The sequence below is a fragment of the Ictalurus punctatus genome, chromosome 13 (genome assembly GCF_001660625.3).
Source record: "Ictalurus punctatus breed USDA103 chromosome 13, Coco_2.0, whole genome shotgun sequence".
NCBI lineage: Eukaryota > Metazoa > Chordata > Actinopteri > Siluriformes > Ictaluridae > Ictalurus > Ictalurus punctatus.
Genome location: NC_030428.2, coordinates 11,705,532 through 11,717,456, shown reverse-complemented (window position 1 = coordinate 11,717,456; position 11,925 = coordinate 11,705,532). Strand labels below are relative to the sequence as shown.

The window sequence follows — 11,925 nt, the reverse complement described above, 5'->3', positions numbered from 1 at the left end:
TTACTGCAGAACACATACCACAAACACACGTGCAACTTATTTTCTCTCAGAAGTGAGGATGTCTATGTATAAAAGCCTCGCTTGGCAGCGGTGGGATTCGAACCCACGCCCCCGAAGAGACTGGAGCCTTAATCCAGCGCCTTAGACCGCTCGGCCACGCTACCATGGAACTGTGTGGTTAAACTGTCAACTACACTAAAGTCCACGATCCAGCGGGCGACTTTTTTCATTTCAGATTAAATTCATTTTCATATGTATGTACAATAGTTTTAGAAAGTACACCTTGACTCCAGTAGTCTGTTCCGTTCGCTACGAAAATAATACATTGTTTTGTCTCTTTAAACACACGCCCATAGCCTCCCTAGCTTTCGATTTCGACCTGATTTGGACTGGTATGTTTGTCACTTCCTCATATTCCTCCACGTAATGTTTTCCTCAGCCACACGTTAACGAGCCGCCTGAATTTTTTCCCCGAATCCACTGAGACGATCACAATGAGGTAGGCATTAAAACTGTATCTATATTTAAAAAAATATTGTAGGCTTGGGTCTATGAGGTGTCATGTGGGTCAGAATGAGACATAGTTACATTACAGCAACTTTATTAAGCGGATATTCTGTTGTGTTACAGTTTAACAGAAGCCACACTTCAGATGGGAATCTGGCCTGGCTTCAGTACCACATGAAGTGCTTTAATGAATGTGAGAGTTACCTGGAGAAGCTTAGAAGTATTGCACAGAATTTCCCCGAGTCTGCTTTGGGTCATCATCCTGAAGTGCTTGGAGAAAAGGCCTGGGCCTTCTTCAAGTTCTCTCGCAAGTACTACAACCAGGCTAAAGAGTGCTTTGAGAAGGCTTTGGAGCTAGAGCCCATGAATGCTGAGTGGAATTGTGGTTATGCCTTTGTTCTCCACAGACTAGAAACAAAGTCCTCCGGTGTAACCGACTCTCCAACAGTTAAACAACTGCGGCGGGCCTTAGACACAAATTCGGAAAATGATGAGCTTAAAGCCATCCTAGCAGTCAAGCTTGCTCAGACCACGGAGTACGATGAAGGGGAGAGATTAATGGAAGAAGCTCTGGAGGGTTCTCCAAATGCTCCTAATGTCATTCGATATGTGGGTAAATTTTTGAGGACCTATGGTGATGTAGAGAGGTCCATCGCCCTTCTAAAAAGAGCTTTAGAGAAGTCACCCGCATCTGCTTTCATACACCATCAGCTGGCTCTCTGCTACAAGAGAAAAACAACTTCTTTGCAACGTGAAGGAAGTCAAAACTCTCATAGTTCTGGTGCTGAGATTCAGAGGCTTCGCAGTCAGTGCATTTATCATTTAGACAAGGCGACAGAACTGAAACCTGGCTTTATTATAGCTATGACTGAGCTGGCAATTCAGTACAGCGAGGATGGGAAACTTGATCGTGCGGAAGAGATGTTTCAGCAAACTCTCCAGACAGCTGAAGAGAAAAATGAAGGCCAACAACAAGTGTATCTGAGTTATGCACAGTTTCTGCAGTACAGAAGGAGAGACCTACCCGAAGCCATCACTTATTACATGGAATGTCTGAAGATAGACGAAGACACAATAAATGGGCAGAAAAGTGCTAAACATCTGAACAAGATTAATGATAGACGTTCATCTAAAAGCCCTGGGAGTGGAAGAGCTCAGAGGACCTTTGTAAGGAAAGAGGAGAGAAATGCAGGGCCGTAGAGAGATGAGAAAATTCTGCAAAATATTCACAAACATTTTTGAATATCTTAATATTTTGTGTATGCTGAGGCTGTCTTTATAACAGTGTAATTTCAGAGTTCAACAAAAAAAAATGAAAGGCAACACTAATTTTTCTTTTTAACAGACACAGTCAGATGGGCAGTATTAAACATGTACACTTTATTACTTTAACAGAAATAAATGTTCATTCAAGATAACAGCATTGGATCAGTACAGAAGATTTGTTTCACTGGGCTAAGCTTTTATTAATCATAATTTAGTTTGAAACAGGTTTATTGTAAAAGACTTTGTAACTCTTTATTCTCTCATAAAATAAAGATGATATGTAAAACTAGCTTATAAAAAGGTCACTAAAACCTATTTTAATGTCATTGTACTTGATATAAACATTGTGTGACAACATGGCAGCTTCCAACAATCATCCAAGATTGTAGTGAGTTAAATCAGCACTGCCCTCTTGTGGCACTCATTTCTTTTCCAAGCCGAATCATGTTAACAAATCCTGGTCTTGCCTACTTCAGGAAGTCTTGCACAATTCTGTTCATAAGAAAATATACTTCTTTTTTTTTTTTTCTTTTTTTTTTCTTTTTTACTACAGTACAGTAATACTAGTGTAAAATGGAACACACTCAAGTTATATGACACTTTTGAACGAACACTTTATATAAAAAAAAAAACAACAAAAAACGATGCAATATGCACCAACTCTAACTCACCTTTTCTGTTTCCAACTTTTCATTCACAATCTAAGAATGAAATGCTTTTCAACAGAAAGTTTGCCAGATAGAAAAGGCACATTAATGGAATTGGAGACTGTGAAAATGTGCTGGTAATGCTACAAATGGGTTTTTTCCTCCCGACCAAGTACTTAACATGTACCTTGTACAAAAACAAAAGCTAACAGATCATTTACAGTAAATGATAGGTCCAACACTATAAGACTTTTGCAGTATAAAACTCCACCTGTTTGGTTTCACATGCTTCTGATGTGGACACTTTGCTTAGTGAGTTCTTCTGAATTCTCTGGCAGTGGCGGACCATGGTGAGGATGCACAGCAGGAGAGCACTGGAGATGAGCGCAAAACCACTGAGAAAGAACGTCGCTGTATAGGTGCCGGTGGTGTCCACCAACCAGCCTGAGCAGGATAAGAATCAAACATAAACCATATTAGTACAAATTCAGGCCAAAATCTTAATTCAGTAACAATTATACAACTTCAACCTGCCGTTTCATCATCTGCTCCAGTGTTGTTTGTGTCTACACTACTGGGGCACGTATTTTCCAGTAAAACAGTACCAATCGGACAAATTCAGAACAGCTAGTGGTTTAAGATAGAAAGTATATGTAATGCACAGAAGTAAATGCCTGGTGACACTCACCTCCAATAGGGGGACTAAGCAGGTATGGAATAGCATGCAGGAAGTACACAACACCAAGTGCAGATGACAGGCATGCTGTCCCCACTACATCTGATGTCACCACAGGAATAAGGGCCACATAGGCACCATCAAAATAGCCATAGAGCACTGAGAAGGGCACTAGCAGAGTGAATGTACGTAGGAGAGGGATGAGGAGGCAGCAGAGACCCTCCATCCCCACAGCAGCCATGTAACAAATGGTCCTGTACTTCTTCAGGCACCTGCACAGGATGGAAAAGGATGATGTAAATATATTGTACACTCATCATTGAGTTTCTGCCTCTAATTAGCGACTGATATCTATGAAAGTTTTCAATCAGGTTATTATGAAAGATTAGCTGGAAATTTGGAATTTACCACCCTTTTCAAACTAAAAAATATCTCAGAGAAGTGGAAAAATATCATCAATGACATGTCATAAATCCTTGTACTACCCTTACAACTAGAGATCACTGACCTGTCAACCTAGACTTAATAAGCAATAGTAACAGCTAATAAGAAAAAGACACTTTAATTGTGTGGTCATCTTGGAAAACTCATAGGATGTACAGTCCCTTGCAAAAGAATTCGCCCTGCTTGGTGTTTTTCCTGTTTTGCTCCATTACAACCTGGAATTAATATTTGGATTTTTATTTGAATTTTATGTAATGGACCTAACAAAACAGTCCAAGTGTTGAAGTGGAATGAAAAAAAAAAAAAAAAAACTTGTTAAAAGAAAAATTAAAAACTGGAAAGTTGTGAGTGCATATGTATTCACCCTCTTTGCTATGAAACCCCTAGATAAGGCCTGGTCCAACCAATTAACTTCAGAAGTCACATAATTAGTTGATTAAGGTCCACCTGTTTGCAGTGAAAGTGCCGCATGATCTGTCACATGATGTCAGTATAAAGACACCTGTTCTGAAAGGCCCGAATCTGCAATACCACTAAGTAAGCAACATGAAACCCAAGGAATATTTTCTCTATGATCAAAAAGGCACCTTTAACATACTTTGAGAAACTCTAAGAAACCATAATATATTTTTACCACAATGAGACTGAAATTATTTGCAGAATGTGTCATTCTGCTTAAGGATGAAAATGAATATCAGATTTTGATCAAGTTCTTGGACAGTAAAATGGACATTAGCCTAAATGGACATAAGCCACTTGAGTTTGTGACGAGATGCTGGCTGTCAAAATATCTCTGATAGACCTGGAATCTTTAAATTAAATTTTCTCCCCTTTTACTTTTTGGGGGCAGCCAGATTTTACAATACTGTAACTCTACTCTGTTGTTTTCTGAATTATATATATATATATATATATATATATATATATATATATATATATATATATATATATATACACACACACACACACACACACACACACACAGGTGACCACACAATGTTTTTCAGCATTAATTTCTGCAAGCATCCACTGTAGTTCACCTTCTGTCTGTGAGCCAGCCAAAGGTGATGTTGCCCACAATGTCAATGACACCTAAAATAGACATAAGAAAGGCAGCATGATGGTGACTGACACCTGCGTCTAGGGCGTAGGGCACCAAGTACACAAATGGCAGGCTGCAGCCGCTGGCCAGGAACAGGAAGGAGCCTGCCAAGACCAGGAAGTCGGGCATAAGCAGGAAATGGTAGTCCTGCAAGAAGTGCATGCAGCGTTGCTTGCTGTGTTTCTGCTCTTTGTTGTTCATCTCTTTCTGATCAGATGTGAGAGGTGTTGAACTGTATCCACACTCAGAATCCACTGGCAGGGGCAAGGCTTCCTCTTCTTTGAGAGTGATGGGCCGTAGCAGAGCTCCACACACACACAGGTTGGCCACCAAGCCTCCCAGGATAAGCAGAGCACCCCGCCAAGAGTAGTGTTCAATCAGTAGCTGCACCACAGGAGCCAGCACGAACGTGCCGATGCCACTGCCAGACATAGCAATGCCGTAAGCAAAAGCCTTCCTCTCGCAGAAATAAACGCCAACCATAATGATGGCTGGTGTGTAACAGAGAGCAAAGCCAAGTCCTACAAAAAAAAAGCATGTTTCCATGTAACAACAGCCAACCATTTATAATATTATCCCATTTATACTATATACAACATTTCTTGAGCATAGCTGAGACTGAATGAATCTGTATTCATTTAGGGTGCCTTACCAGTTAAGACACCTAGAGAGAGGTAGAGATACTCTAAACTGGTGGCAAAAGAGCTAAGCACCATTCCAGTAGAGGCCAGGAATCCTCCAAGTATCACAGCGACACGACATGAAAGCTGATTCCCAATCAGGCTGCCCAGAGGAGCTACCATTGGAACAAAAATGGTCAAATAACAGCCTAACATTGGTCAAGCCAAACACAGCATCAAAGATAATCTGATGTTTTTGCTAACTCATTTAGCATGGTAAAAATGACATTTTATCCAGTTTATATACTATATACCCAGGACATTCAAGCATTTCATGTTGCTATAGATTTCCTTTGTTAAGTCAGTCTACTTTATTTCCATAAGAGGTCATTTTAAATGAACAGCTAAGAGACATATCATTTCAGCTTTTATTTACTATATCAGATTTTTAATGGGTCAAAAGTTCACATACACTTTGTTGTATTTAGAGGCACTGCCTTTTAATTGCTTAAACTTGAATCAAAATCTTGGGGTAGCCCTCCACAAGCTTCTCACAATATGTTTGCCCATTCTGTCTGACAGAACTGGTGTAACTCAGTCAGGATTGTGGGCCTTCTTGCACAGACATGTTTTTTTCAGTTTGGTCCACACATTTTGTGTGGGATTTAAGTCAGGACTTTGACAAGGGTGATGGCCACTACTGCCCAATACTTTCAATTTGTTGTCTTTAAGCCATTTTGTTATAACTTTACTTAGGATCACTGTCTTGCTGGAAGACCCAATTGTGACTGAGTTTTACCTTCCTGGCTGATGTCTTGAGGTGTTGCTTCAGTATTACTAGCTACTCCTCCTTCCTCTTTATGCCATTAACTTTCTGAGGTGCACCAGTCCCTTTTCCAGCAAAACACCCCAAACCATAATGCTGCCACCATCATGCTTCACAGTTGGGATGGTGTTCTTTTAGATGAAAAGTTTCACCTTTTCTCCTCCATACATAGCATTGATCTTCATAGACAAATGGTTCAATTTTTGTATCATCTGACCAAAGAACATTCCACTAAAAGGCTGGTGATAACCTGTAAACTTCACTCTGACTTTTAATGCTGGTCTTCAAGTTGCAAAACAACCTTTCAGATCATGGCGTTGTAGTACTCTCCTAATGGTGGATGTATATACTCGTTACCTGATGCGTCCAACTTCATAAAGATATAGTCAACTTGGTGTATGTATTCTTCTGACCCACTGGAATTGGGATAAAGCAAATTAAACTAAAAAAACAACAACAACCTATCTCTAATTGGCTGTCTTATTTGTTCTCTCTGATGTAGATGCCCAGGTCCAAATGTAATTGACTCGCCAAACAAAATGAATGATAACATGAAATGTGTGGAGTTGTGAAAAAGTGAGACTGAATATCTTTAGCCTAGGTGTTTGTAAACTTGGGGCCCCAACTGTGTAGAGTAATGTGGTAAAACTACTTCTGCAGATTAATTCTGGGAAACAGTCAAAATGATGAAAAATCAGAAGTGCATTTTACTGTCTATAAAATACACTGACACCACGACATTAAGGACTAAATATATTTCTTTTATCTTGCTTTGGAAAAAAACAACCAGCCTGTCCAAAGATGTCTAAAACCTTGATAGCTAAGCTTTCCTCACATAGTGAATGTCATGCTTTCATCATGTTTCACTTAGCCATTGTGCCACGGTGGATTGAAAATGAAATATTTAAAGGCAATCTTCACTTTTTGGGGGTAACCAGACTTTAAAATGCTATAACCTTACTTGTGGTTGAGACACATTCAAAAGGCTGTGTCCAGATTTCATTATATTAACTGCAAAGCTTGCTGTTTTTTCAACTCATTGAACTTGCTAGGATTTTGGCCAGCAAATGCTATGCTATCAGTTTGTTGATAAGAAAATTACCACGTCAGCTAATGGCAGCAAAGGAAGACTTTATGTTAATAAGTCAACAGCATTGATTAGGACTGTTCACTTTTTTAAAATTTTATTTTTGGAAGCATTCAGTTCCTTACAAATGCTAGGTGTTGTGACAGCAGACATTATTGAGCAGAACAAAAACAAATAGGCCTGCTGTTACAAGTCAAGCTGTGTCTTGCTAACTTTTAAGAGAGAGAGGGGGTCGAGCCTCCTGTGGTCTTTCATTCTTTCTATTGTCTTATTCAAATGAAAGCCACACACAGTAAAAGGTTTGCTTCACTTACAAATGTATGCAAGTGAGTGACACAACTGGATATGTTTAAGGTATGTAAAATAAGCTCAACCTGATATTACATCCAAGGAGAAATAATTAACAGCTACACATGGTGAACACTAAACCAGAGAATTACATTTGTCTACTTCATGGTTTAATTTGGAATGAAAGAACTGGTTTCAGACAAAAGAATGACATTTTACCATTGCTACATAGAGGGCCAGATTGCTCTTATTCATTTGAAAAGGCTATAGTGCAGTAATTAAAATCCAAAAAATATCACATACCACACAGCATGGTGGTGCAGTCTACTAACGAGTGGATCCATGCAGTCCCAGAGTAATCATGTGCAAAGTGCATTTGAAATTCGACAAAAAAGATGGAGATGCATCTAGAAAACATAAAAAAGTCATTACAAGTCTAATATAAGCAATAAAATTCAAAAGCATGTGATACTCCGTGACTACTGCCATATTCCTCTTGAAACATCCCATTCAGTAATTACTAAGAATCACCTTCTATCAAATGAGAGGAGACGCTGCAATTACTGCTGCTTAGCTGGACAGTAAGAAGCTGAGCTTTTGAGTCCTGGGGGGGCTTTTGAGTTGGAGAGCTGGGAAAAGGGCTAATGAGGCACAAGCCTCATCACAGCCTGCCTGCACCTGAACAAACACGGTGAAAGCACCAAGCAGGAGACCAGGGTCAAATCACTGAGAGTGAATATGACAGCCAGTGACTCTCACATACTTAATCGTTGGCCAAACAACACACATGCAACGCCAGCCAGGGGCCATCGGAGGGAGAGCTGTCTTTCAATCTACTGTTCAGGCTTGTTAGAGCCAGCTTAGGGCCAAGTGTTTCTTCAGTTTCTAAACTACACTCATCAAAGCTGGCTAAAAGAGAGAGAGAGAGAGAGAGAGAGAGAGAGAGAGAGAGAGAGAGAGAGAGAGAGAGAGAGAGAGAGAGAGAGAGAATATTAAATTGTCAGTTGCTCTTTCACCTCTAAGGAGACTTTTGATATGGACTAAGTTGTTTATTACCACGTACCTCTGGTATCTCTGTATAGGGTGAGAGGCCAATACAGTTGTTATCATTTATTTATTCATTTTCAATAAATAAAAAAACGACAACAACACTTTGCATAGTGATATATTTTTATATTATTATTAAAATATTTATTTTATTTTATTAAAAATTAAACAGATACCTTAAGGTATCAGTTTCTCTGTGTATAATGGTGAGACATAACATGAGAGACATACCATCTGCTTTACACTACAATGGAAAAAGCAGTTTTTTCTCAACCACACCTTTCTTAACCGGTAAAGCAGGGACATCGTAGGCCTATTTTGCAACATGTAAATTTGCAGAGAACAGCACATTCCAGCCATGGTACATCAGCCATCGGGCACTTTCACAACTGCAGAACAGCTAATGAACTACAGTATATATTTCCCCTTCATTAATTTTTGGCAAAGTATCACAGACAGGAGACATGGCATAGATAACAACACTTTAACAACACTACAGTTCTCAATATAGGGCACCAAACAAGTGTTCACACTACACTATATCTGACTTTACTCAAACGAAACACAAACAGCTAAAATCACACTTAATCCCAGGTAAATTAATGTAAATTATAGTGGACAGTGAACTATTACCTGTAAAACCAGTATGACTGCTGTGGCCCCTTGTTTGACAGCTTGCCAAGTTGTTTACCCATGTCGCAAATGTAACCTGAACTGGCCATGACAGAAAACCCACATACTTGCTGTGCTGTTTATTTTCAAGAATTCTCACTGTAGAGCGAACTAAACATAGTGTTATGCATGGTATCTGCTGCTCCTATGTCTAAGTTTGAGCACAGAATAACTACATAAGAAACAGACAACCTGAATGAATCAGAAATATTCATATACTGTGTTTGTCAGTTTCAAAGTCAATGGTAAAAAGGTTTAGAGTCTTTAGAGACAATGCTGAGGTGGTGTATATAAAAATGGCACAATATTACAACAGCGAGCCATAATGATGTGATCCAATCTGGTTTTTACCTTGTTACAGCACGAGTGCAGACAGTGACCATGAAACAGCCGGCCACAATCATCCAGCCCCAGCCACCATCTGGAGGACGCACTCCTGCTGTCTTTTTTCTCTTCTTTTCCTGAGCCATGAAAGCTGCACCCACCTCCACTTCTTGCTCCTTAACAGCAAGTCCAAAATGCATTCATTCATACATGCACACACACACACACACACCCCCACACACACACAACACACACACACACACACACAGAATCTTTTCCCACCCTGTCTTGCGCACACCCGGCAGTCATGGAGTTCCTTTTGAAGTTGTATGGAAATGCAGTAACTCAGCTGAGCACAGGATGTTACTACCAGAAGAATAACTGGATATAATTGACCAGGTGAGCTACAATGTTTAACAGACAGCGTGACAAATCTAGCCTATTGCCCTGGGACACCCTAGAGAATTGGATGCAGTGGAGCCCACTAATGCGTCCTTGCTTTCTCAGCATGTGGCCTGCTCTAATGATTCACAACTCTCCAAAGAAAGGTGACATGTTTTCTCATGATGTGTGTTTATGAACACAGGGGCCGTGCTTACTCAGGAGTTCCCTCAGGACTCAGCAACTGGTTGTCTGCCCCAGCAACCTTCATAACCCTGCTGAAAGGCTGGTGCATGTTTGGACATGCTTTATCTAGAACAACACTTTCAAAGGGCAGGATTTTGCCGACAGCAGATGTCAGCAAAAAAATAAAAAATAAAAATAATAATAACAACTTACTCTCACACTTGTGTCAGTTTTATTGGCCATTGTTCCATATACATGACTTAGTGTTCCTATTGTGTAATTGTTTCTCTGAGTGAACAAAAGTTTCAAATAAAAAAAAAATCTGACATGCATTAACCTTTCTATACTCTTCCTTTCAGTTCCTTCTTAATTCAGAAGCAGTAGTAGTATTTTAGGCCTAATTTGTTTAAGGAAATGTAATATGTATTTGTCTGAAATTTCTACGTAAGGTTTTGAATCAGGCCGGCTAATAGTGTGCATTTGCAATGCACTCACATAGCCTAGCATAGCATAGTATAGTACTGTATAGTATAGTGTAGTACTGTATAGTATAGTACTGTGTAGTGTAATGTAGTACTGTATAGTATAGTGAAGTATAGTATAGTACTGTATAGTGTAATGGAGTACTGTACAGTATAGTACAGTATAGTATAGTGTAGTACTGTATAGTATAGAGTACTATAGTACTGTATAGTATAGTGTAGTACTGTGTAGTGTAATGGAGTACTGTACAGTATAGTACAGTATAGTATAGTGTAGTACTGTATAGTATAGAGTACTATAGTACTGTATAGTATAGTGTAGTACTGTGTAGTGTAATGTAGTACTGTACAGTAAAGTGTAGTACGGTATTGTATAGTGAAGTATAGTACTATATAATGTAGTGTAGTAGGATTTAGATGGTCATCACTATCTATCCACTAGTCCACTAAAGAGGAGTCTCCTTTTTGCTAGGGCGTAGGAGTTAACAAACATTTTGAAGTTAAAGTCAGAGTTAAATTAACAACCATTTTTGAAAAGGTTTTGGTCTTTTAGTTAATGAATTTACACAACTACTCAGCCTTTGCAGAAAATAAACCTAGCTTACTGTTAAAAAGAGGCTTACTGTAATTTGGTGTATCTATCTATCTATCTATCTGTATATATATATATATATATATATATATATATATATATATATATATATATATATATATATATATAAAACTTACACATATATACATACATACATACATACATACATATATATATATATATATATATATATATATATATATATATATATATATATATATATATATATATATATATTACAATACATGTTACATGTGTCAACAAACTGTGGGCTTGAAGTGAGACTACACAAGTTGTTTCGTTCAGGTTTGGTATTTGACTTTACACTGACACATAATTAAAACAAAAGGTGATGGTGCTTACCATTGCAGCAGACAGCAGCCTCGTGCAGTTAAACAGTCCGTCGATTCCTCATCGAACTCCACAACACACACCGCCCTACAGTAACCGAGCTACAACCCATAAACGAGTTCAACATTGTGTAACTTCCGAGGTTTCCCCATCATTTTATCGGAGTGGTAAACTTTCCTCCGGCGCCCGTGTTTTCAGCAGCGGAAACATCCTGCTCTGTACAGGAGACCCCACAGAGCATGTTGTGGGACGGATGTGGACCTCCAGTACTCACGCTCGCGCGTTTCCCCGGTTACTTCCCAACCTGCATGCATACTAAGATACTAAATACTATGTTTTTTTGTTTTTGAAAAAGAAAAAGAAAAAAAGAGAAGCGCACTGTGTCAGCATACTGTCCTGAACGCTAGTATACAACTTTGTCCAAAGT

General features: G+C 39.0%; 2 protein-coding genes and 1 non-coding gene across 5 annotated transcripts; 1 reads left to right on the top strand and 2 right to left on the bottom strand.

Annotated features, from left to right (window-relative positions):
• Positions 1–82: 82 nt before the first annotated feature.
• On the bottom strand, positions 83–164 carry trnal-aag (transfer RNA leucine (anticodon AAG)). Its single transcript has one exon. It is a non-coding gene; the product is annotated as a tRNA-Leu (tRNA).
• A 47-nt stretch (positions 165–211) lies between these two features.
• LOC108274285 (interferon-induced protein with tetratricopeptide repeats 5) lies at positions 212–2,063 on the top strand. The gene is made up of 2 exons (XM_017484366.3): positions 212–499; positions 631–2,063. Exon 2 carries the CDS (start codon positions 682–684, stop codon positions 1,705–1,707), a length of 1,026 nt encoding a protein of 341 aa, XP_017339855.1. The 5' UTR covers positions 212–499; positions 631–681; the 3' UTR covers positions 1,708–2,063.
• Positions 1,873–11,798, bottom strand: slc16a12b (solute carrier family 16 member 12b). 3 transcript variants are annotated; one of them, XM_053685121.1, is made up of 7 exons: positions 11,511–11,798; positions 9,534–9,682; positions 7,767–7,870; positions 5,295–5,438; positions 4,581–5,163; positions 3,109–3,368; positions 1,873–2,864 (listed from the first exon to the last, which is right to left on the bottom strand). In XM_053685121.1, the coding sequence occupies exons 1-7, from the start codon at positions 11,511–11,513 to the stop codon at positions 2,662–2,664; spliced, it is 1,446 nt and encodes a 481-aa protein (XP_053541096.1). In that variant the 5' UTR covers positions 11,514–11,798; the 3' UTR covers positions 1,873–2,661. The 3 variants fall into 3 exon arrangements, with proteins under 3 accessions (XP_053541096.1, XP_053541095.1, XP_053541097.1); XM_053685120.1 differs by lacking the exon at positions 11,511–11,798 and having other exon boundaries at positions 9,534–11,184; XM_053685122.1 differs by lacking the exons at positions 9,534–9,682; positions 11,511–11,798 and adding an exon at positions 7,995–8,397.
• Positions 11,799–11,925: the final 127 nt, after the last annotated feature.